Source organism: Anopheles ziemanni, chromosome 3, assembly GCF_943734765.1.
Source record: "Anopheles ziemanni chromosome 3, idAnoZiCoDA_A2_x.2, whole genome shotgun sequence".
In the NCBI taxonomy this organism is placed as follows: domain Eukaryota; kingdom Metazoa; phylum Arthropoda; class Insecta; order Diptera; family Culicidae; genus Anopheles; species Anopheles ziemanni.
Genome location: NC_080706.1, coordinates 9,358,078 through 9,384,043, shown reverse-complemented (window position 1 = coordinate 9,384,043; position 25,966 = coordinate 9,358,078). Strand labels below are relative to the sequence as shown.

At 47.1% G+C, this 25,966-nt stretch overlaps 2 protein-coding genes across 2 annotated transcripts; both read right to left on the bottom strand.

The window, feature by feature from the left end:
• Positions 1–349: 349 nt before the first annotated feature.
• Positions 350–13,030, bottom strand: LOC131288226 (neprilysin-3). Its single transcript, XM_058317341.1, has 10 exons — positions 12,857–13,030; positions 4,319–4,901; positions 3,384–3,676; positions 3,146–3,310; positions 2,881–2,964; positions 2,542–2,817; positions 1,405–1,557; positions 1,230–1,336; positions 517–957; positions 350–449 (listed from the first exon to the last, which is right to left on the bottom strand). Exons 1-10 carry the CDS (start codon positions 13,028–13,030, stop codon positions 350–352), a joined length of 2,376 nt encoding a protein of 791 aa, XP_058173324.1.
• Positions 13,031–18,677: 5,647 nt separating this feature from the next.
• On the bottom strand, positions 18,678–25,613 carry LOC131286308 (tubulin polyglutamylase TTLL5). Its single transcript, XM_058315243.1, has 6 exons — positions 25,582–25,613; positions 22,623–22,703; positions 21,157–22,248; positions 20,870–21,083; positions 20,041–20,785; positions 18,678–19,995 (listed from the first exon to the last, which is right to left on the bottom strand). The coding sequence occupies exons 1-6, from the start codon at positions 25,611–25,613 to the stop codon at positions 18,860–18,862; spliced, it is 3,300 nt and encodes a 1,099-aa protein (XP_058171226.1). The 3' UTR covers positions 18,678–18,859.
• Between the last annotated feature and the right edge of the window lie 353 nt (positions 25,614–25,966).

The window sequence follows — 25,966 nt, the reverse complement described above, 5'->3', positions numbered from 1 at the left end:
ATAAAGGTGACTAGTAACGCACACTTACAAGCTGCTATCACGGCGTTGATTTATTATTTTTAGTTTAATTTGTTTTACCCTATGTTTTTCTTTTTTTGGTTTTGTTTTGCATGCTTTGTTTTCAGATCATTTTTTCATCTCTAAAGCCTTGCGGAACTATAAACGTCGGTTTGTCGAGCTTATTCTAAGACCGTTTCGTCTCAATTTTGTTCGATTTAAATCTTACTGGCTACCAAAGATTGCTCCTTTCATTATCACTAGAACTTTCACGAGTTGACTCTGGTCAGTTCTGTCGCGTGTCGTACGAAGTGGCGTTTCTCTTCTTCGTTCTCAATACTTGTTGGTGATTCTACCATATGTCGCAATTTTTCTGGTAGCTTAGCTTGGTCGCCGAGTGACACTGAAAGACGTCGGACGCGCTGCCACCCTGCGAGATGAGCCAGGTAAGACTGCAATACAAAACAAGAGATATGCGATATTACTAATTCATCAGAAACGGCTGGTGCCAGTGCTTACATTTCATCGAAATCACTCGAGTTCACCTCCACTCCGCTGTAATCGGACTCGGCGCACAGTTGCTGGGCGGACACGAGGAAGAAGATCTGCGGTGGCGTTAGGCTTAGCCCCAGCAGCCGGTTCATGCCCTTGATCGGGCCGGACAGCGACAGGAGCGTGTGATAGGCAATCTGCAACCCACCGGAGTGTATGAGCAACTCCATCCGGCTGGTGTTGGAGAAGACGCTGACCGCGCTCGGTACGCACTGCATAATCTTCGTCTCGAACGCCTTCGTGATCGACCGGAGTATCTCCTTGGCGAGCGTGGTGCCCAGTGAGGCGTAGTGCAGGTACGGTGGAAGCACCGGGTTGAAGTACGGCACCAGGATCACGGACAGTGGCACCACGATCGAATGGGACAGGGTGTCGTAGAAAACTTTCGATATTTGGGGATAGGCGTACCTGAAACATTTGAAGGGGGCAATTAGTTGATTCAAATTGAGTCTTTAGAAAAAACTATTTAAAAAATGTGGAAGAATCTTAAAAATCGATAAACTAATAATGTTTGATATACTTCAGAAGAAGGTAAGTTTGTTTCATGAACTGTAAGCAGTGAAGCATTCAACCACAACCTTAACGTATAATAAACACATAAAATTATAAACTATAAATTTACCGTCACCAAACAAACATGAGAAAAAATAGTAGACTACTCAAAACTATTTAGTACATACGCTGTCTGCGAAGATTCTACGGTGAAATTGATCTCCCTCGTGCGGTTGTTGTTGATTTCGTAGATTTTCAGCACATTTTCGAACCAATTGTCCGAACTGATCTCGATCTGGAATGGAGCAGATTTTCAACGATTACATTCCTTTCAGTTAAAGCGCCGGATCAAAACCGCCTTACCTCGTCCAACACAGAGGCGATTTCCGTTCGATTGAAGAGCGTGGGCCAAACCTTAGCCTGTACCTTCAGCTGCGACAATCGCACCAGGGCCGCCCCACGCAGCGATGGAGCCCGTTTCAGATGTTGCTTCATGTTTTCGAACATTTCCTCCGTCTGCACATTGGGAAGGGGGGGTCGTAAGAAGGAAACGAATTAGCTTCACCGAGCAAAATTAGGGACTAATTTTCCGGGGACGGGGGGAGCTTGGAACAATTTTTCCGTTTTGGATTCTGTCTTCAATGATCGACGGTAAATCAATTCGCCAGCAGATATCGCGGCGTATCAGAAAATTACATCGCCAACGATTTATGGCAGTTTCATGTGGTGGTGGCGCGTCGTACCCGGTTGCCGCAGGCCGGAGATCGTAAATTACCGTTTAAACGCATGTTACATAGCGGATGAGTAACGATGTTATCATGCTGGTGGCACGGGAACATGCATAAATCATGCCACTGGGGAGAGAATATTTCGGAGGTTTTGCTCTCGCTTTTACCGTCTATTTACCACCTGAGGGCAGCCATTACGGTAAACTCGGGCTGACGTGTTGTTTATTCGACTAAAATAAGGCAATATGCAATGGCTACGGATGACGATAGAGTTGATCAGAAATAAATTTTAATATTGTCTTCTTTTCTACCACGAATCGAAGGCTCGGGAGCAGCCTTTGTTTTACTGATTGAGCAAGATAATCATTTTTCCAAAAATATGACATTCCTCCATAATCAAAGAAGTTGTTTTTGTGTTTCAAAGAAACGCCTCCACGCTGCTCTTGACATTGAAACGGACCATTACAAATATGAAACAGCACTTTAATTCACCATTGATTGCCGGTTAACAGAGCCACAGCAACAATCGCCCGGGCGCACGCCATATTGCCCTTCAGCAAACGCGGGGAAGGACCTTTTCCATGGTCGAGTACGAAATAAAAAGACGACGCCGCCGAAACGGATCGAAGCCAATCGCATGCGGGAAGCTATTACGTTATGTTCCAGCAGACGATTTTGACCGGCGACCGCGGCATGAATCATTGATTTGCAGGGCGGCCACCTTGTTTGAACTTCTAAAACAGGCCCCGGTTCCCAAAAATAGCGCGCTCACCCGATGGATCGCGTGCCGGATGACCTCCTCGCTGTACTGGGCGACGAACAGGGCCGCGGTGACCTCCGGGAGGGCCCAGTTGGTGGCACGGGTGCACACGAGCGGCGACGGCCGGCCCGGCGGTAGCGTGTTGAGGGCGAACAGCATCAGCAGCGAGTTGTGGATCACCCGGTTCTGGTACGTCAGGAGAAGCTTGCGCAGCTGTCGAAGGTATTCCGGGCTGCGGATCACTATCGGCCCGGACCAGTTGCCGGGCACCAGGTCCTGCCAGGGAAACTGGAAGAAACGGCGTAAGGTTGAAAGTAGGTGGAATAGGGAGCGAGTTCACAGTGCACTTACGAAAGGATGCGCGTTCGCGAGGGCTGTCACATTGTTTAACACGTAGCTGCTGATGAAATCCTTCTGGACGTAGTGCCGCCGAATCTGTGGAATGTTCGGGAGTGGAAGAAAAACAAAGAACAAACATCAGATACGCAGCCACACTCCGTCACCTTAACGATGTCGCTATCGATTCGTAAAAATAAAACAAATATCGCCCCCAGATGCCCCACAAAGCTCCCAAGCCCGCACCTACTCCCAGGTGAGGGCCGACGGAATTTATTACCTCGTTCAGTTCACGAATGAAGCCAGAAATAAGATTCCGCTCCGACTGCCGCTGGTCAGCGCTCAACCCTAGCGGCAGGAAGGTATTGATTAGTTCGTCCAGTAGCTCCGGCACGTCGTCCACATCGTACGGTGGCGCTCGCGGACCATTCCACCGGACAGGGTTCTGGAACGACACACGAATGGCGCTATAACAGCGACTCAGGGGAAAGCTTTAGCTCTAAGACCTCCAAGGATACCTCAAGTATGTTCGGTGGTGTGTTTGGTCCGTCGATGATCAGCAGTGTCTGAGGTTTCCGGCCGTAACTCAGATCGTAGTAGATGCCGACCAGCGGCAACGGTCCAATCGCTTGGATCTTCACCACCAACGGGGAAAGACTCTGCGGACCGACCGAACCGATGTGCAGGTAACCGCCGAGTTGGTCCAGGCGACGCTTTATGCTGGTGTCGTTCAGCTCTTGCCGCAGGCAGCTCCCATAGAGCCGGCCTAGCTTCCGGAAGATCCCACTCGTGGTATTGAGGGAGAGTAGCTCTAGAATAGGGCAACACAACTTTCATAAATTGAATAACCCTATATACCACAGCTATAATCGTCCTAGGGACAAGTTCTGGTTCAGAAGAACCAGATAGAAGAACCCTTCAGATAAGTGGAATGCTATATGCCTGGGAACTATTCATGTTTTAAACATGAATTTCTATACAATAGGACCAAGTAAGTGACTTAAACTATCAACTTTTTCTTAGTATTTGTTTATAATTTCTAGGAGTAGAACTTAATGATATACGTATAGAGTTACGTGTAGTTTTTATGTTGTCATTGAGATTATTCTAAAGATTCTTACGAAACGAATTACAGATTTCTATTTCACTTATCTTTTAGTACTATGGCGCTTCAAAAATGTACATAACAAAATTCTTAGCAAGTAACCAAAATAAATGAAAATAATATACCGAGAGGACAGATTTTTTAAATATTAGATTAAATTTTCATATCAAATGGAAATATAATAAAACATGCTGTTTATTCTACTAGAACAAGCTAAAAGAGAATTTATAATCGGAATTATGGAAGGTTGTGTGTCATAATTTTGATAAATAATAAATGGAAAAAGAGAATATTGTAGCTGTATTCCGCTTGCATGGGCTTGGTTCCGGAAGAGTGCGTATCACTTACGTTGCATCTGAGTGTCCGCTATCTCCTGTGCACTCTTGACCGCCCGCAGGCTGCCCTCCATCGTGGAGCAGCTGTAGTTCTTGAACTCCCGGCACGGCTCCACGTCCCAGTTCATCCTGGACGAGACGCTGATGGCGGCCGCACGGCAGATCGGATCTCCGCAGACGGGTGGCGGGGCTGGCGTCGGGTGGCAGTCGTCTTCGTCGGCGGCGAAGCAGTCCCGGGGCAGCTGGGACGGTGCGGCCGAGATGAGGAACAGGATCGGCGAGGCGACCAGAAGCGACGTCACCAGCAGCGTTGCGGCCGTGATCGCCATCTTGTGGACGGCCGACGAACTGCGCAGCCAGATGCAGGGCGCACAGCAAACCCACCCGACCGGGTTCTTCAGTGACGCTATCCGGGATCCGGGCGCCGCCCCTCCCGTCGCTCCTGCCTGGGCACCTACCGCCGTGGACGTGGAACCCCCGAGGGACGTGGTGCCGGTGGCGGAAGCCGAAGAGTGTGCACCGGTGCGACCTCGACTGGCGTTCGCCGAGGGCTTCGAGTTTCCACCGCTTGCGGACATCCCACTGTTTGCGTTACTCTTTAAAAGTGGAAGAAAAATGTTTTTCGCAAACGAAAAGGAAACAGAAAGAATTAAACCCTTCGCCCACGTCACGGTCGTAGTGAGGAGGTCATTTAGTTCTCCTCCGAGCTAGCGCTCACGTATCTAATTGGATTTTAAAATATGCATACACGGGGGACGGAGGGGCTTGATCGGGCAAATGTCAGCTCAAAGCGAAACGACACGAATAAAGGCCACTGGGGGAAAACTTGTGCTTCACCGAAAATGTCCCAGTTTGTACCTTTTCTTTTCGCCTCGTCAAGGTTGTGGGGAAAAGTGTCAAGGGCCGTGTCCTACGGCTCCGATACCGGTTGATTGAAAGTCAATGACAACCTCTCGATGTCGTATACTGTAAGTCCGTTGTCAGTCCGTCAGGCTGGACAGTTTGAAGGTGAAAAAGTGGGCTGAAGGAAAACTTTCGATCTCGTTCATTAAATTCTCTTTTTAGCTTTGAAATACTTTCTTTTGATTAAACTGTGTTTGAATGGCTGCAGTTTTTTTCAGTAATGTTAATATTATATGTAATTTAAACATGCACTGTTTTTAACCAATTTTTATAGTACTGGCTTTTTATTATTTCGGTAACTCAATTAAATGGATTTCGTGAAAAATAAAAAACTGACTGTATCTTACAAAAAACTTTTACTGAGGGAAAACCATTCCAAATGACTTTGTAGGCCATCAATGTAATTGTAAATAGATTCAATTTCGCTGATTGCTTGAAAAACCTTTCGCTTTCCACAAGCTTCCCTCTTCCCTATCCGGACAAAATGAATCGAATATCTATTAGTGCGGATTCACCATGCGCGTTCAATTTGCAACACACTAATTGACTTTTTTGTTCCATCCTTTTACAATTGTTGGCAGTACATTCCTTTTTGGTATCGATCGATGAAACATCCTGTTGGAAATCATGTATCCCCTATTGGCCGAACAGACAAAAACTCCTCCTATTCCAGCGTGGCGCAGCGGAAATATGCTTTACATTGCAAGTCGGCAAAAATGTTGCCAAATTTCAAACCAACCCAGTGAGGTAGAGAGGGTTCTCGCGAATGCGTATGTTGTGTGTCCGTGTTTGGCCGTGCAGGGCAACCGGAAGAGAACTTTTTTTTCTAGTTCTGGTAGCTGCCACTACCGCCTCTACGAACACGGCGAATGATGGATGATGGATGGTAATGATGGTGGATCGTAGCAACAGGATTGTTATCCTGTGCTGACGTAATGAACGTAAGTATTGTGTTTCAATATTTGTTTGTTTAGTATAAAGGAGTGGTAAGAGAGTTGAGGTAGTCTGGTTCATTTTTGAGCAGGCGTTTTGAATACATTTGAATACACCTTACACCTATTGCACAGCTTATGTTGGGCGTACTTTATAGAAAGTCGTTGGATTCGCATAAATTTATACACTTTTATAATTCATTCAAAAACTCAAATGTAATAACACATTCGTATAGATATGCTACTCACGTACTACAACTCGAATGCACATCGTATGATTGTGTGCAATCAAGAAACTTCCCGCAGCACGCAACACCACACACCCTTTCGCAGCGCTTCTAGACTTAAAGTGCATTATTAAGGAACTACCAGCTTTCCGTGCCTACTTCCGGCTAACTGCTAACTACTGCCCTATCTCTCACCGCCTTATCTGCGCCGCCCGAGCGAGCACGAGTATTTGGCATGTGAATAATTTAATGGCATTTGTTAGGATGCATTCCCTTTAGCAGGTCCTTCAACTTGCGACCAGCCCGTCACGACCGGAACAATGTCGTACACGTCGAGTACGTGATGGTTGCGCTGCCGTGCATCAGAGCAGTGCTGCATTCTTCCGTGCCAGCTGTCCGTCCGTCTAACCAAACCCGTCTACTACCGTTTGCTTTCGGACCGGTGGAGATATGAAGCGATCACCGTGCTCATGACGTTCCCGGAAGTGGAGTTGATGTTGCACCGGGAAAGCGCACGAGACGAGAAATGGATGACGAGGCGGACGGGTTTTCGTTTGCCATTTCGATTTGGCACAATTTCCATTTCTTATCAGCCCTCCAGCGAAGGACTGTGGGGTGGTGCGGGAAAGGGGAACATCGACGCTGACGCCAGCAGTTGCGGCGGTACGGTCGATCGATTCGCTCCTTTAACCCAATTCACCGAACGATAGTAAACGGAGGCCGGACTTTTGCTGAAGCGGAACGAATTTTGCTGCCGTCCGAAGATATGTTCCCTATCTAGGTCATGTCGAGAGGAAAAGGGGAGGGGGTGGGAGAGAGAATTGTCACTGTTGTATTGTGTATCGTTCATATTTTTTATACCCATTCAAATTTCATGGCCTCCAGTCCCTGCATCGATAGGGAAGAAGCATCCGTCCGAGAACGAAAACCAAATGCTTCTGCCTCCCGTCATATTTTCCCGACGTGATAATTGATGCAGAGTGTGTTAAAAAATGATCATAGCCATATTCGCCACAGTGGAGCAAAGCAATATGGAGACTACAATCGGAGCCTCCTTCCACGCTCGACCAACTGAAGCATGACTGTAGCGAATAAATGATTCGTTTCAAATATCCATTTTCCATTGTATTCGGTTTCGCAACATCTTGATTTGACTTCTTTCAGATTGCACGAAAGAAACAATTTGTACAACACTTAGCCGAAAACTCACTTCCATCAAGAGTAGCAAACATTAGATACATTGCTGCAGTGTTGCTATTGGCAACATCTCTTTTTGCGAGGTGTCTTTTTCCAGGTTTCAATTAAGTGATTTCCCGAAGACTGTTTCATCTGTAATTCTTTCAACTTTTAATATTTTATCCGCAACTAACTGACTTCTTTTTTCAAAATCTTTATTATTTCAAAAAAACTTGCTATTTTTCTTGAAAAAATGCGGCAAGGTTTTTGAGGATATTATTTGACCACTTTTTTTTAAATTATTTTATGACAGGTTGCTACTTGTTCCACTTTTTGGTAAAGGGCTTTTACTAATTTCTTGCTTTCCATTAAACGCGCAGATTGCACAACACAGACGAAATTTTCCTTGAAAGGCTATATTCTTTCTCCCTCATTATAAATTATTCTTCAATCCATTCCATTTGGATATACCTTGAGGGTACTTGAACGTGTTAGTCAATCTGCACAACAAGGTTAAGCAAACCATTTTCAAAATTATGATAACCCGATTTACTGCCTCGCTGAGAGCGCACATTTACCAAAAGTGATTTTATTACGAAAACAAACACAAATCTATTAGCTTTAATGTATTTGCCCTACAAACACGTGTACGTAGTTTTGGAGAATAACATGCAATTTCGGTGTTAAGTGCGCTTGTGGCCAAATGGGCCCAGAATGGAACCGTTACTGATCGGAAAATTGGTTGCCGAACGTGGCGCAGGGCGGAACAGGGGGAGGATAATTGCATACACCATCCCCTCCGTATCGGCACGCACACAACTCGTCATCAGCGAGCACACGAGGTCGGCCCGATGAGAGCCCGTTTTATTAGCTGTTTGCGTTGCACTGCACGTAAACATTGACGAGCGATCGGGTAATGAGTGATGAATGATTTACGACAATCCGCTCCGATTAAGCTCAGGCCTCCACAGGTCACGTTCGGTAGCCCATTGGTTGGTTGTTGGATTACGGGAATGACGAGAAGGGGGCATAAACTAGTTCATGTCAAATGAAATGCTTTTCAAATTATTGTCTCGGTGGCTTTGGGACGCGCTCGTTATAATGGGGTTTGCCTTTTTTTGCCTGCGTTCAAAACGTCACCGAAGACGTTGTGATGAACAATTTCTCGGGGTTATGGGTTGGTGGTTAAACCACGACTGGTTTATACAATGAAGTAGAGTATTTTCCGACAGCAAAATAGAGAATATTGTTCTGAACGATTTGTTAACGAATATAAAGAAAAGTAGAAGCTTTCACTGATGAGGAATTCCTTTAATCCAAGAGACAATAATGTTCCATAGTTGATACCATGTAGAAATAATTTCATAACATTCATTAAAAATCGAACAGGTTGGAAACCAAAATAGCTGCAACAGATTCTTTCAAAGTCATATCAAAACCAGACGAAACACATGGAAACGATATCACCTTCTCTCTGACAAGCAAGCAAATGAAGCTGCCAAAAACCATATTTCCCTGCATGACAAGCCAAGTTTTGCTTCTGGCCCTTGCTCCAACACACACTCGCATATTCAGATCGACGTGAAGCAGGGTAATAAACATTGCACCACTAAACAACTAACTTTGGAGTTTGCTAACGATCAATCAACCTCCTCACGTCCCCGCCCCGAAACTGCAGCCTCCTGCAAACAAACCCTGCCTTAGCGAGGGCAAACTATGCTAAACTATTCGCCGAACGGTGCTGACACGGAAGAAACTCTCGGCTAATGAAGAAAGTTCGACCAGAAGAGTGTCAAGATGGATATAGCTGTGGCCGGGTGTTCGAACACTTTGAACAAATGCCTTCGAGTCAAGCGAAGGAAAAGGATCTTGCGGTGTTTTTGTTTACGTCAGTTCGGAGGAGTGTGTTTTGGACCAGTTATTCCTCCAGCACACCTAGGTATTGCTTCCAATGTAGCTTCTCGTTCCAACGTAATACTCCCTCTTTCAAGATGACAATAAATTACGTTGCGTCGGCATTCGATCAATACTTCCACTTGCGAGAATACATTTTTTCGAGGACCTGGAGCCACTCGAGTGAGCCGAAGGACACAAGGCACAAGGAGTTCGGGGAAAGTACTTGAAAAAAAACTCCGGTTTCAGTTCTTTATCCTTCGCTGCAGGATGACAACCATGAAGAGATGCCTCTTTAAGAAAGTTTCGTTCTTTTTCGAGGGCATGTTCGCTTTTAGTGTCGTCAACAACTTACCCGAAGATGGACAACCGAGGCCGAATATCCAATAATTCGAAAGAGCAGAGTGTAAGACGATGAAACCCCTCCAGTTTCATAACGGAAGCATGGTTTCCTAATTTACATGATAATGATCTAGATCGTATTGCTCCTCGAAATGTGCTGCGTAGGTCGGCTTAAGAGAGATCGTTAGAGTGTTTGTGTTCCGCGCATGGGAAATTTCTTTCCAATATGAAAAAAACGACGGCAGAAAGGGAGACATTTAAGTTAATTGAATCCACCCGGCAAACAGGGGCGTAATTAAATGCGCCCGAAATACAACCGTCCGCATAAGTGGATAATCGCTCGAGCAAATCTCTATGCTCGTTTCGCTAGCAATGCAAGCGGCACATTCCGGGCTCGCCGGTACGGGAAAGCTGGCATCCGACATTTGCTCTCCAAAGCGTACACTGTGTGAGTGTGTATTCTGTGATTCGGTGGTCTTAAATCCGAACCCTTATGGGAACGCAACGGCGCTGCCAACGAGGCCATGGGCTTCACTTATCCAGCTTCTCCCTTTGGCACAACTCCATCGTTAAGCGCAGCAGAATGTTCGTTACTTATTTAATGTTGTGCAATCATAAATTACGTGCGTTCACATACAACCCCTCCACACGAACCGCTTCGTGTGATGGTCCTCCTTGTTCCGAGGGCTGCTCGTCTACATTCCCGCCCTTTTTTATCACTGGCAGAACGTTCGGCCATTGCTTCCCGCGTGTTGGTTTTTGCAAGATCGGACCGAAAGAGAATTGCTTGCGTGAACCACCAGGCGCCTCCATCCGGGATACGGGCACGTCTTGAGCGTTTCCCCCAATGCAATGGCAAGGGTTTAAAGTGCTTTGCCCAGTGTTGAAACCATATCCCGTACGAAAAAATACACTGAAACACACATCGTTCTGCATCGTTCCCTTCTTTACGTTCCCATCGAAGTGACAGAAAAGATTCTTCGTCCTTCGCTTTGCACACAAAGACACACATACACACACACACACTCCCGATGGCCGATCGATGCGGAAAGGTGTAAATTACTTAAGCGCTAGCGTACGGTTCGTTGAATAATGCAACGCAGCCGGCAACGGATGGATTGGGGCAGATAAAAATGGCAACAAGAAAAACGAAGGTGGGAAATGGCCTCCAAAGAGGAAAGTGAAAGAAAGTGGAGAGAACGAAACAATAAAGTGGAAACTTCGTCACCCGATGCGCGTCCAAGAGCCTACCCGCTGCCGAAAATAGCCAAAGTGCTTAGATAAAGCATAGCAAAGTTTTCGTCGTCCGTCCGAGGGGCCCGACGACCGCTAAACTGCCAATTAAACTATAAATAAATGGGAAACCTTATTTACTTTTCGAGCAAAAGATTATCAGCAGATCGCGAAAAAGGAAAACTAAAACCTATTAAGCTCACCTCTTGGGAAGGGAAATAAAACAACCGTACCGTGCAAAGGGAAAGGAAATGCAAAGTATAGCGAACGAGAGAAGGAATTAACGACATATTAAAAGTTGGACCATTATTAAGCACCAGGACAAAGATCGTCCCATAATCGTTTCCATTTTATGGCTACTTCATTTGCCTGAAGGTATTTCATTGCCCGGACTTTATTTGCGACGAGGAAGCGAGACTAAAACTCTAACTTAATCCCGAAGAGAGAAAAGGAAAATACCAACAATTTGTGAACCATCCGAACGTATGGCATCGTTTGGCGCTTACAAAATTTCCCCCAAAAAAAAGGGACGGAAAGTGCATAAAATTTTCACTTGCTAATGTTGATGGTTAAAATTTACCTCGTAAAGATTTCACTTTCCATAGTGGGTAAATATTTCATGAGGCCACTGTAAGGACTTTGCGCAACTTGCTCGTTTCGTTCCGCTCCGGTTTCGCATGCTGGGAAAATGCGAGAGAACGGAAAGTGTATCCATCCGTTCTAGATCATTGCAATAAATCGCAGGGAAGCGCTCAATTACGGTTGGAATTTCTTCCGCCGCTGTTCCTTCCGTTTTTTTTTCTTCTTGTTTCTTCTACTTGTACGACTTGCGCCTGCTTGCCTCGCTTTGCTCCCTAGCAGATAATGTAATCGAGTCCCACCGTCCACATAGTGACTTGCTGCGTCACATGGCAGCTGATGATTCTACGTGGGACTTCCGGCTCTCATGGTCCATTTGGTACACTTGATGGAACCAATTTCCAATTGGTATCTTACCGCACCGTGACCAATACCCAAGAGGAAGTGAGAGGGTGGGAGGGGGGGGGGGGGGCAAGATTATTATTGCTGAGGCCACGATGGGAGGGAAAATTATCGTTTGCTTATGGATGAGTTCGCAATTGGGCAATCTATTGGGATAATGTGTCGCAGAAGGCCAACCCGGAAGGAGGAAGATTTCATTTTCCCTCTGTGAATGTTGTCTTTCCCCTGCCACATGGGGAGAAAACATTACTTCTTTTAGTTTTGATACATGGCTATTTTCCGGGAGGAAGCAAATTTCAACAAACCCTGTTTCACAGTTTAAAGTAATGTGTTCCCAGTTCAAATCAATAAATTTTACTACGCGCCAAAGAAAAATATTGCTCCACCAACTCCACATGGCTGTCAATCTTTCGTCGGGGGAAAACAATTTTCTTTGGCATCCTTCTTCAGCTCCCGCAAGCACCGATGACGGATTTCCGCCACGGAGGATGGTTTATTTCCTCGAGCGAATAAAATAAATCGCACCGAAAGCCGATTACATAACTGGCCCACTGGACACTGAACCATAAAATGAGGCCATTCCAAAATGCGGGGTGCTGACGGAACATGGAGGCACGATTCGATTAGGCGGAAGAAAAATGAGTTTGGCAGCCGTTTTGGGGCCGGCGTTAGGATTCCCGCAGGACGCTCGTCGTTTTCCTCCGGCGGCGCGAAACGGCCCCGGGAACGGATTGATTCCGTTTGATTGATGTCTGACATTAATGAGCGTCCCGTGCGGCACGTGGTCTTATTTTTCTTCGGCAGACTATCGTCCCAGAATTCGACCAGATGAATGACAAACGAGCATCGGAACGCGGGACTTACCTTTCGTTCGCTGCTGCTGCACAGTTCGATACCCTGCTCGATCACCTGCACCTCGATGTCGTCGGTGCGGAGCGCCTGCAGGGGATGGTTGGCGTGCGGGGGCTGCAGATGCGGTGCCCGCCCGGCACCGACACCCGCACCGGCTCCACGGGCTGTCATTGGTTCGCCGGTCATGTGCGCGTGCCGATGCAATTCACACCTTCCCACACCCGGGTGGGACGAAAACCGGTGGCGGAATGGTAGAACGCCGAGCAAGGAAACCGATAGAACGATACACAGACGGACACACACACAAACACCCACCAACACTACCGTTCGCGCACGCAAACGCCTCGGAAACGCTAATGGTCGCTAGGGCACGCGGCCAAGCGACGACCACCACCGTACGGCGAGCAAAACAAACTAATCTCACTCGGCGCTGCACATTCCCAAAGTGCCCGTTTCGCTGGTTGTAGCTGGACCATCGCCGTGCTACAGCCGCCTTTTGCTGCCTACAGTGGCTTGCTCTATTCTCACGAGGACGACCGTGACGTCACGGAGCCGAACGGAGCAGATGGCGACTTTCCAGCGAAGCACGTGGGCCGTAAACAAAAGCACATGGCACGGGCCAAAGGGAAAGCTCGCTCGCAAAACTTCTCACCGCCCGAGTGGGGGTACTCACTCACACGACCGGTCACTCATTTTCACCAAAGCTCACGCGACACGCGACAACGTGTGCTGGGACAAATTTCTCCCTTTGCTCCACTCGCCTTCGCTGATCCTCCGATTTTTCCTACCGTGCGTGACTGATTACTCGGCGGTTGTGTGCGTGTCGTGTCGACATTGAGGTGGTAGATAAAAAAAAGTGTAGCACCACACACTTCCTTCGCGGGTGGGAAATTCTCGGTGGGAATTGACAATTTTAACGGTGGCAAGTTCTTTTCTTTTATTTCCTATCCTCTCGTCCGCAATTCACTCCAGAGGATTGGATAGGGGAAGCGTTTGTCGTCAAACCAAGGGCTTCAGGGCTGTAAAACGGTGTTAAGCAAGTGAATAAATAATCAGCTCGGGTGTAATTCGGAACGAATGACGAACACGCACCGCGGGGGTGAATTTATGCTTCAAACTAAACCGATTGGCGAAGAAAAACACCAAGAGGCACACGCAATTTCGGCACGTTGGGCTACGAATGCGATTGATTTTTTTCCTTCCTCATTCGAAAAACATGATCGCCTGATTTGTTTCCCACCCACACGAGAGCGGTTTATTTATTGTTTTTATTTTTTGCTACACGCCACCAGGCGCCTCCATCGGCGTTGGAAAAATCGTTCCGATCGGAAGGCGTGTGAAGTTTCAATCAGTCCATTTTTACATGTCACTCCAATGCGATTCGGTTGCGCGCGCGAATATGGTTTTGATCGAAAAATTCGGAAGCCCGGGAAAAAGCTGCGGGAACGGACGGGGAAGCATTGGTAAACATCTTCAACGTTCGATACACTGCACTTTCCTCCCCCGGCCATACGATGGCCATCTGGTTTATCTCTCTTGCGCTCGTCATGTGCCTACCCCCTGTTTTTTGGTGGGGAGTTTTCCAAACATCCCACCACCTCCCGCCGCGACTGCCACGTTCGATCACTCATCAGACCAAACGAAAGGGGAAGCGCTGACGCCGAAGGGTGAAGTGCGAGAACGATTTACATCCTCTTATAAATCACAAACACCACCGCACGGAACTGTCATCCGTCGAACCGGTTTTCCATCGAAGCTGCGTTCCCGTTGCCACTGACTACTACGGGGCTTCGAAGCGGTGTATGTGTGCTACCGTCGTTATCGGTGACGTGCAAATAATCAATGTCGAGTTGGTCGTCAACAAAAAAAGGAGACCACAAAGCCTCCTATTCTGTTCCAGTAAATCGGTACGGTACAGACCGAAACCCCCGCTCAGTGGCAAACCACTGGAGAGCACTCAGCAGGTTTACAGGCAGGCCGTCTCATGGCATGCCACAAACACACAACAACCACCGCTACCCCGATTTCCCACGAGAAAGGTTAGCAGCGGCGAAGCGGTGGAAAATTGTTTGACAGGTGATTATGTCATCAGTGGCAGAATTTTACAACATCTAACATCGTTTTCCAATTTGGCAAACCCCACAACGCGGGCATTCCCTGAGGATGGGAGCTTTTCACCATCGAAAACACACACAGAAAGGGTTTCCGATGGGACAATCATATGAACGCCATGAGTTTTAGACCACGACGCATGCTAGATCCAGTACAGTATGATACTCGGGATCGACCATAAACATTCGTGGTTGGTTTATTATTAGACCCGTCTGTCCTTGTACGGTCAGGAACTTTCATAAAACCGCAACGCACTTCAATCCGATTAAGGTGGTTCCCAAGGTCTTTGCTGGTGGTTTGTTTATGTTTGGAATGAATTTTCTCGCCCCCAACGAAAAGAACAGGTACGATTTGTGATTGACAGCAAAGGTTGCTTTGCTCTGTCCCTGGCATGTGGTTTATTATTAAAGGTTAAAGGTAGCTACTTTCTCGAGGAGCTTGCACAAAGATGGCAACAAAACATTCACCGATGGCCACGGGCAGGTTGATGGCAGGACGAAGCACGGACGAAACAACACTCACACTTTAGCCAGAGTGCACTTCTTTTCCCGTGCTGCTGCTGGCGAGAGTTTATCTAACGAAGCCTCACAAACCACTTGTTCAATTTTGCCACCAGCGGAGCGAGTCCGGTGTCCGCTCGGCACGTTTCCGCCAGACGCTCGCCAATGCCACACACAATCACACGCACGGGCGGATGTACGGTCTGCTTCTGCTGATTCTTTCTGGACAGCCGCTGCCCAAGCCAATGTGTGCCGTGTGCGGACCTGTGCGGATCCGACCAACCGACGCGGATCAGGAGTCGCTCAGCACTGACTGAAGCCGTACGTACCACGAAACCGCCGTCTTGCGAGTGCCGCGCGAATATCAGTACGAATGATATTCCGGCATCCCATGCCGTTCGCTCGTCGATGAGAACGAGGCGCGAGTGGTCGCGAAGAGCGCTCGATCCAGAGTGTTCCTGCGTCGGCGCCAAAGGAGGCCAAAAGCCAGACTTGAATTTTTGGTTTTCATGGCGGCAAAAAGTGCGACGAAGTGAACCTACGGGAGATAAGGGGGTGTACTAAGCGATTAGCTATTTTAATAAACGAAGGAAAAGCTCGTCCGATGGGCCGGCAGACAGCGGTGCGGTTGGCAGTAAGGCGGCCACAAACAAAGCGCCGGGGACAAGAACTCGCGAGAGAGAAGGCAAAGTTTTTTCAATTAATCCCAGTGAGATGTGTGTGTTTTACTGCGTTGCTGCTGACCACATGTTTCCGGGAGCAATTTGCAAGATTGCGCCAAAAACAGCTGAGACGAATTCAATTAAAACCACATCTGTGGAGAAGATTTGGCGGGGGTCGTGTGATATCATTTCCATGTCTGTGCTTCTGTTTTTTTTATCTCTTTCGTCTTCAGAGAACGAGAGATTGATGGACGGAAAGGTTATGAAGCTATCACGGAGAGATCAAGCAAGGGTAATTCGGTGGATATAAATCACAAAAAGAAAAGAAAACCAAAAGTTAAAGTTGATTTACATACAAACATCTGTGCCAGCATAGAAAGTAAGTTTTCGCATTTTCCATTTATTTCGTTCATTCATCATTTTGCAAATTGAAGGATTTGAATTTTTTGAAATTTTACAAATTTCTGACTCGTTAGGATTTGCAGTTTTGTTTCTGTTCTAGTTAGGCTTCTAGGCATAAAAACACGAGTAGTAGAACTTCACCTCCTCCACTCCGATGGCGATTGAAAATGTTGCGTAATATGTTCTGTGAATAGTTGAGATTTCTTTTTTCTCGATAAATTAATTTATTAGAAAACGTGTTTTCTAGTGATTTAATGTCTCTGTTGTGGATAACTTTGATGAATTGCCTGATGGTTGTTAAAAAAAGAAACAATAGGTAAGCTGACTATCACAAACCAAGCTGTTCCTATCTAAGCCGCTACATACCGCTCGGGAATTGATGTGGTGGACACTTCTCAAAAGGTCCGGTTGTGCTTTGGAATTGCCTGATCTAATAAATATGCTTATAACAATATGACGTTCGCGTGTGCGTGCTTTTTTTTGGTAGTGTGTGGGGGTTTTTAGATGCTATATATATTTTTTTCTTTTAAATATTGAATGTATCACTGTGATGTTCTTTTTCTGTCGCTTCCATTAATCGTTTGTTAAGAACTGTAAAATTTGTGCATAATTGTCCACCTTAAATGTTACCCTAAAAGCAACAAGTTACTGTGCGTGTAACTGCCACGGCCCCAACCTCGGAAGCCTACCGATACTTACGACTAAACTTGTGGTATATGATTGTGAAATCAGTGAACCGCGTCGGTTCGTACGTGATTCATTAACTCTAACTCGCCTCTTCCCATCCATCACCTACGGCTTTCCCCCCTCCATAAAATGATCGTGTCGCTGTGGCAGCTTTCGAGTCGTTTCGGGCCATAGTAAATGTTAAGCGGAAACTGTCGGGTTTGTAGAAATAAACCTTTCGCACGGGCGGGAATTTCATTTTACAATTGTTTTCTAAGCCTGTTAGTCGTCGTCTCGACGATCGATCTGTTTGCTTCATCAATACACCCAGGAATAGGAAGATGTAAGTTTAACTTTGGAATGAAGAGGTTGAACCGGTCTGCTGTACGCAGCATGAGTCGGAAGTTTGGGAATTTCAATCGGATAACAAGCAAAGACTAGAAAGGCTAACTCTCCTGCACACCTGTTCTGTTCCATTTTCTTACGGTAAAATTACGTTTATCGTACGGCCTTGTACATAGTCCTTCCACAATCCTCCCCCGATTCGCTGCATTTCTGTACCGATTTCTTTCGTTTTCTTAATTTATCCCCCTCATTTCGCTAAAAACTTGTGAAAAATCTACGCGCGAGTAAAAGGGAAAAAGCACTTGATTTCGTTTCATATTTGACGGACTTGCGTTAATGTTTAGCTTTCTGTGTTTTGTTTTGCAACAGTTCTCTTTGTAGTCACACCTTACGTACCAGATCCTACACGGTTTTTTTTCATCGATTTGGTATTGCGTGGCCTCATCGGCAACCAATGTCTCCATTATTATTTTCTCATATCACAATCGAAAGGTCATGCGTTGCAGTATTCGTATCGCTTTACACCCCCTCCTATTTGGTGTGAGAAGCTACCTTCGAACCTTACGTCGATCACAATTACATCAAAATTGAATTTTGTCAATGAGATTTGTAATTTGTTTTTTGGAATAAATGACTAGAATTTCCACGAGAAAGATAGAGCAGAGGATGAGAAAAAGAACGGTTACGTGTGTAAGAAACACACACACAGCTTCGGTTCGGAAATCGAATCGGCTATTTGGAACTATAGAAATCCACCTAACAGGAAACCCTTCGTCGAATGGGTGAATGAAACAGTTTTTTTCGGCGTTTCGAAAAACATTTCTAGCAGTATAGCATCGTTGTACCAAAATCGTCTTGTAAGTACAAAACCGACAAAGAAACATATTTCCATCTTAACCGATATGAAATGAATTGACTATAATTTATCGCACAAAACAACTCTTATGGAACTATCGGACTTAACTGGTTTAAAACGACCATCCACGATGGGATTATTATTAATACCCTTGATTAGTCGGTTCTAGGATCGGTTATACGTTGAACACGAGTATCGTACGCAAAAAAAAGCCCAATGGGCGTGGAAGTGTACATAATAATGATACCAGCAAACAAATGATCCACACGAAGCATTTTAACACACACACATACATTTAAAGGACATAATTTAACAGAAAACGTTTACAAACAGCTTGGAATAAATCCAACAAAAAAAAGGATCTTCTAACGAAAATATTGACAGAACTTATGCAACCATAATTTAGCAACTAAAACATAACGAGTATCAAATAAATAAACCGCTCCCATCGTACCCTAAGCACCCCCGCGTTTTAGTAAAGCCAGTTTGATCGTTGCTCTCGTTCGCGAGACGACTTCACCATACTCCCGATTGGGGGTTTTTTCTTCATCGGTGAGAGGCGCGCCGAGCTTTTCGATTCACCGACACCGACGCGGGAGGAGGACTCGGGCAGGCCGGAAGTGCGTGCTCCAAGTGGTAGACGACTCTCCACTCGCCGGTAGAAAGGATCGAGCCGGATCAGTTCCTTGTTGGCACCGCCTGGTGCCATGGATGGCAGTGCCTTGAGAAAACCGTGCGTCCCGACGGGAATGGGCGGTGCCGGCGGCACGCTGGTGGAACACCCGGTGTATAGGAATGGCATCTGCTGCGTGAGATTGGTGTGCAGCGTCAGCACCGACTCGAGATCGGCTTCACTCGCCTGCTGCAGGAAGTCGTCGAACAGCTTGATCGGTAGCATACCGACGATGTCGAACACGTCCACGTACGCTTCCGTTTCCTTGTTGTAGAGATGCAGGTAGTCGCCGAGCTGCTTGGCCACCATGGCGCCCCGGTCCTTGCCGAGGGCTTTGTTACCGAAGTTTCGAAAGAAGAACGGCGTTTTCATATGCGCACCAACGCGATAGAGAAACTTCATTATCAGCTCCTCGTGGCTGTGCTTCGGTTCGGACGAGAGCCGCTTCAGGATGTACTCGAGGTAATAGCCGAAGGCGCGACGTGCCTGCAGGATGCTCATCTCGTGCCCATTCTCGATCAGCTTACGCACCTGCAGCCGCAACCGCTTCGCCTCGTCCAGACACTTGGGGGCGGCGTGCTTTGGTCCGATCGTTATCGGGAGAGAGCTCTCTAGGGCACGCTCGTACTTTTGAATCCGGTGCACGATGCGGTTCTCCGTTTCGCTGCCGGGAGGGAAAAGTTGCGCGTGCAGCATCTGATTGTAATTGTGCGGTATGATCATCAGATAGGTGCCACTGCTCGACGAGGTAATGGCCGACGTTGGAATGCCGGTGACCGGGTCCAGTAGGGAACCGTACCGAGTCATACTGTCGCTCGTAGGGAAGATCCGCACGAATCCACCCCGCCGTTCGTACTGCGAGCGGGCAAAGCGTACGATTTTAAGCTCCTCGGCCGTCAACGCACTGAGCGTCGTTTGCAGCTTCCCACCGTCTCCTTTGCCCCCCTGTTGTGTACCACCGGGACCACCCGCTCCACCACCACCACCACCTCCGGCATCCTTCCGTCCCGCGGTGTGCACGAAATCGGCCGAATTAACACGCCGGTATGGTGTGGAGAGATTGCGAATCTTCTGACCCTTGCTGTCGTAGCATGCCTTCTGCAGCGGACTGATCGCCGGAATACCCACCATCGTAAGCAGGTCGGTCAGCATCGAGGCCTTCACCTTTGTGTCGAGCGGCGTATCGCAGCCGAGGGAGGGCGAGAGGTTTACCTCCAGCAGCCACGGTTTCAGCACATCGTCGATCAGGATGTCGAAGCCGTACAGCTCGAAGCAGTTGCCGGTGTGCGGCACGAACATCCGGCACGCGGACACGATCGGTTGCGTGCAGGAGAAGATCGCCTTGATGATCAGATCCTCGATCGCGAGCATCAGCTGCTCGGTGTTGCAACCCTGGCTGCGGAGGTGCCTCAACAGCGCACTCAGCGTCCACTTGTGCCCGACGTCCTCCTCGCCCGCGTTGCTCGACCGGATGTAGTCGGTGTGGTACTTGTTGATGCTGTAGTTGCACAGGTGCATGCACGGGTTCCAAAGGTTCTCCGCCGTCCGGTCGTACTTTACCGTCGCCAGCCGGACCAGACCCTCCTCATAGATGTAGATGATGAGCGGATCGAACGAGGTGACCGCGACGTAGATGCGAATGTCGCACTTGTGCCCATCGATGCAGAGCGGATCGGAGATGTACTTGGCCACCACGACCTGCTCGAACGACGATATCTGATCCGGCTGTACGATTTGCGCCATACGCGGTTCCAAAAAAGAAACAAACGATTAGAAGCCAGCTAAAAGATCGCAGCCGTTTATACGAACCGAATTCACTATGAAAATGCCGCGTCCTCGACTGGATGCTACCGGCTTCACGATCCATGGCCCACGGCATTTGTTATGAGCCGCGATCAACTCCTTGTAGTCCTGCGGCAATAGAAACGATTGTGGTACGATGTCGAAATGCTTATAGCCCCGCAAATGCTGCATGCGCTCGATGTTCTTGTACAGGCGATCTTTGCGCGTCAGCTCGTAAGATCTAAAATAACATGCAAACAGTTGAATCAATAAATGTAATAGGTATTCGAAACGACGATTAATTTTCGGCTTACCGTGGAAAATGATTCACTCGCTGGTACGGGGCTAAATTTCGCAGGATATCCGGCTTCAGATGGATCCCTGTCCAGAGCAGATTGAAATCGTTACACTCCGGCCCACTCTCGCCCATTCCGTGTGCGTTGAGAATCTTCCGAAGCAGCCGCGTTTCGGTATTGATAAACTTGTAGCAGATATTCAGCTGCGCCGCCGGCATCTCCGTCTTCGTTACCGCCTGTTGGTTCTCCTTGTTCTCTTCCTTGCATTTCCGGTGTCCTCCAACGAGCGCTTTCTTGTCCGACAACGTACTACTTCCGACGGCCAGCGATGGCTCGGACTTGGACGTGGGCATGTCCGTGTCCGGCATCTCATCCCCGGAGCTACCCTTGACGCTCGTCATCGACGCGTTACTGAGCGAACTGGACGAGGAGGACGATTCGAGCTGTCGTTTCTTCGACTGATTCGAACGAGACGATCCATCCGCCACCTTTGCACCCTTCTTCGCCTTTACTGGGCTCACCTCGTCCTGCGAGGTTACCCCATTATCCGTCTCCTCCTCATCATCCTCGTCTCCTTCCTCTCCCGCCCCCTCTATATCATCATCATCGTCATCGTCGCCGGCTCCGTCGTGACGATCGATACTACTGTGCGCGTTCTCCCGATCGTCCGCTTCATCGTCATCCTCATCGCCCTCCTCTTCCCCCTCATCGCCCTCCTCTTCGTCGTCCTCGTTGCTGGTAGTGGTGCTGCTTCGGCTCGGTACGCTGCCGCGTGTCTTCCGCTGAACGTTGAAATTCTTCGGCAGTGGCAATGGTGTGTTCGTGGCAGTGGGTGACGATTTGTGGCCACTCTTCGGATCGCCACTGACGGAGCCTCGTTTCAGACGCGTGGATCCTCCATTCGAGGTGGCATTGGTGGATGCATTCGAGGCAGTGGAGTCTGTTGATGGTTCCGCTACTGGGCTGCCTCCGGGAGAAAGATCTCCGCCGCCGTTTTCCGAAGTCACAGGTGACAGAGCGTGTGTTCGAAACACTAGAACGGCGTCTTTACCTCCCGGTGGACCTCCGGTGACCCACGGGTTGGGTGTGATAGGGGTGATTTTTTTGGCACTAAAAGAACGAAACAAAATGCATATAAACAGTTAGTTGGAATGTTGTGCCAAAGATGGCGTAAGCTAGACAGTTCTTTGAGGAAACTAATTTATCAATGCAAAGGAAAACTATGCCAACGAAATGAAAAAAAAAACAAAATGAATGGTTTCCCTATAGCTTCAAGAAATTGTAAAGCTCAGGAAAACTTGTACTCAGATCCAAGCGTATGCCTGACACACACCCCTTTTTTGACATGAGGGATTGATTTTAATGACTTATTATATGAGTTTTTGAACGATTCACGTCCCACAATTCCCTTCGAAACAGTGGGTTTGCACATAAACCCATTCTGTTTATCCCCATTACGGACGGCAGCTCCCCGCTATACTTACTTTTGTGAGTGATTTAATCGCGGCTTGTCGGTTATAGGCATAACGAATAAATCCAAACTGGAGTACCCGTTTAGTTTCCGCCTGCAAGTATAAATAAACCATAGAAAGAAAAAAAATGTACGTTAGTAACGACGTTCCTGTAGGAATACCCCGGGGTTCCTCCTTCCAAAATTCACCCCTTTCCGCCCACTGCTCTAGCGTTATCGAAAAATTCATAATCAATTCATAACTCTTAATGTCCCATAGCATTTGATACCACCCTTTCAATGCTTCTATCGCAAACCGATAGGCGGATTGAATGAATTATGAAAAACTTCCGCCCAGGGCCAGCAAGTAACCCCGTTGACAAAACCGCGTTGTGGTTGTTAAACAAAACAGCCCAAAACCAGTACCCTCTCCCCAGGCCAAAACCTGTCCCCATAATGGGCAATAAATTTGATTCGATTAGTCCTGTACGGTACTAGTGGTATACGTCCTCAGTATACTCGCAAAAGGAATCGTTGGTTTTAGAATCGTATGTATGCACAAAGTGATTTTATAGGAACGGAGAATATCCATCCAATCCTCACTTTTTCTAACATAAATCTAAATATAAGATGTTAGAAAACAAAATGAACATAATTTTGATTTATTGAAGATGTTAATTTTACACTACTATCCAAAAGCGGATTAGCATCTTTGCAATTTATCATTACATTTTCTCCTTGTGTTGTAACACCATCTCCTTGATGATGATGTTTTGACTGAGGCAAGAATTCGGGTCAACAATTTCACGTGCCAACTGCTCCCGGATTCTCATCTTGCCCGGCACGTGCTTCTTCTTCGCTCTCGTAAACAGTTTCACCACAAAGTGTCACCGGACTAGTAGACAACACCACGTCACATCGGAGTCCGAACACGTTCAAACGCTGATACGCTCAGTATATTGCTTCAATATCCTTCAGGAAAACGCTAGGACTGGCAATCGTGCCAACCACTTCTGCACCGTAACGCGTTCACTAATCGACTGTGACTGGCGAGTCCGATGCGTTACGGCTATAGGCGATCTCCTCTTGCCTCCTGCTTGCACCGCTCCACCGTTTGTAAACCGGCGGGACTCGCAGGACACGCTTCGTTCTCCACACACCAGCCCCGGTTGCCCTGGAACGCTTCCTCCGGTTGTTACAACGGCGTGGCGTGAATATCGGAATGCGTGTCCCGAGCTTCAGAACCATCGCGGGGACACCACACCGGTGGCGGTTCGGTTGTTTGGACGCCACCGTTGTACTTTTAGCTTCCCTCCTCATGCGCGTGATCCATGTAAATGACGGGCCGTCAGGAAGCCGTTACAAACAACCCTCATACCCTCATCCCCGGCAACCAAACGTCTTGCACATCCCTCCAAACAACAAGTCTCGAAAGAAACTGCTCCAAGCAACAATTACACCACAAGCACCACCACCGCTACCATCAATAACATCTACTTCCTTTGCGAGAAAAAAAAACATCCAATGGAAAAGTGTGCGGTTTGGCGTTTGCCTTTCCGTTTTGTAAGGCGTACGAAATGGGGAGCTTCCTTCCGGGGGCGCTAGGCACATTCTTTACTCCCTCCACGGGCCCTAGGGCACAGCCGGGGACAGGTTAATTCAGGTCACGACATGGCGTCGGTAGACCGTCAACATTACTGTCATACTGTGGTTCTCGCCATGTGCAATGCCACCGACGAACGGATCACGATTGTTCGGCAAGATAAAGGGAAAATGTTTAATTGAGTTTGAATGGAAAGACATTCTGAGGAATTGCAGTGTGGCAAAAAAAACTCTATTAAAAAGTCTCGACGTCTACCAGGATTACGCAAGAGGTGGTAGGGGGGGCGATAGTTAGAAGGAAGACAAGAACACTTCATTAGGATAACATTGGTTCAATTTTAATTAAACAACCATTCTGAACGGATTGTTTGAATGCCTTTAAATGTTATTATTTTATTGAAAATTCAACTAAACGAATCCACATTTCCAATCCTACCATCAAGTAAGTAAATATTTTTCAAATTGAAAAACATATACTTATAATGATGTAAAGGGCTAAATAGGGATGTATAGAACGGGAAGGAATTTTGCATATTTTTGGGCAAATCCTATTTTTGCTCTCTATTTTTTGGAATATTGGTTAATGGTTTATAACCATGGTAACTATATATGTTTAAGACTAAAAATATCTTAATTGACAACAAATAATTGACAAATTTTCTCAAAACTCTCTACTTTTGTGAATGGATAAGAGGAATATAGGCACATTAGTTATGGATACCCAAATAAACATGGCCTAAATCGAAACTTAGCACTATGAGATAGAAATATTTAAAGCGATAGTTATGGTGTTTTGAATATCACATCTCACATTTCATTATTTGTTCAAAACTAAAACGATCCATCGAACGACAAAACCCAAACAGAAACTACGACCACAATCAACTAAAGGTAAGCCACCTCAAACTCAACTCCGACGGGGATGGTAACCAGCTGTTGATGGCTTTATAAGGTTCGCTTTTGAATCGAAACCGGCCTTCGTAAGCCCATCGTGGAACGGGTGAGCCGCTTGTGGATTTCAACCAAATCTGGCAAGGCCGGCCCCGTCTGATGGCGAAAAAAAAGGAGATCACGAGGTAGCAGTAGGCGGGTAAAGATAGAAGGAAAAAGGTAAATGACGATAGAGAAAGATAGAAAGTGTTTTCCAACAAGGGCCAGCCTACTACGTATAGCTTTTGGGCTCATAAATCTATCCCGGGGGTACATGCATGATTCATGCGCGATATTGCTCAGTGAACCTACTGTCAAATATGCTAACAAAACCACGTACCAACACAAGTACCAGGTGGCATAGGACGATTTTAAGGTGTTATTTTTCCATGAGTATTCTACCATCGATTCAAGCTCGGTTAACTTTTTAACCAAAACGAAACAAAACACAGAACACATACTTATACAAGCTGAGTCGCTGGAAGTTGTTCATGTTCACAGATGCCCTCCTGTGGGGACGCCGCTAGCGAAGTGGAGCCTTTTTCTCCCTCGGCACGAAGGGCTCCCTGTGGTGGTTAAAAGTACGGTCTGGTGGCGATGTTGTCCATCGATGGAATTAGCGGCAAAAACGTACACCGGCTCCACTTTCCAGTTGAGGCTCGTTTGAAGGCAGCGAAATTGCACAGATGACGACGAAGATTAAGCGACAACGATGTTGCCATATTTGGTGCTGTACGCGACGCAACATGGTTTTTTTTTTACTTCTCCGGAGTCAGCACATTCCACTTCGGAGGTGGTTTTGAAGTATAACCGGACCGACAGTGGGACAAGACGCAACGTACAAGG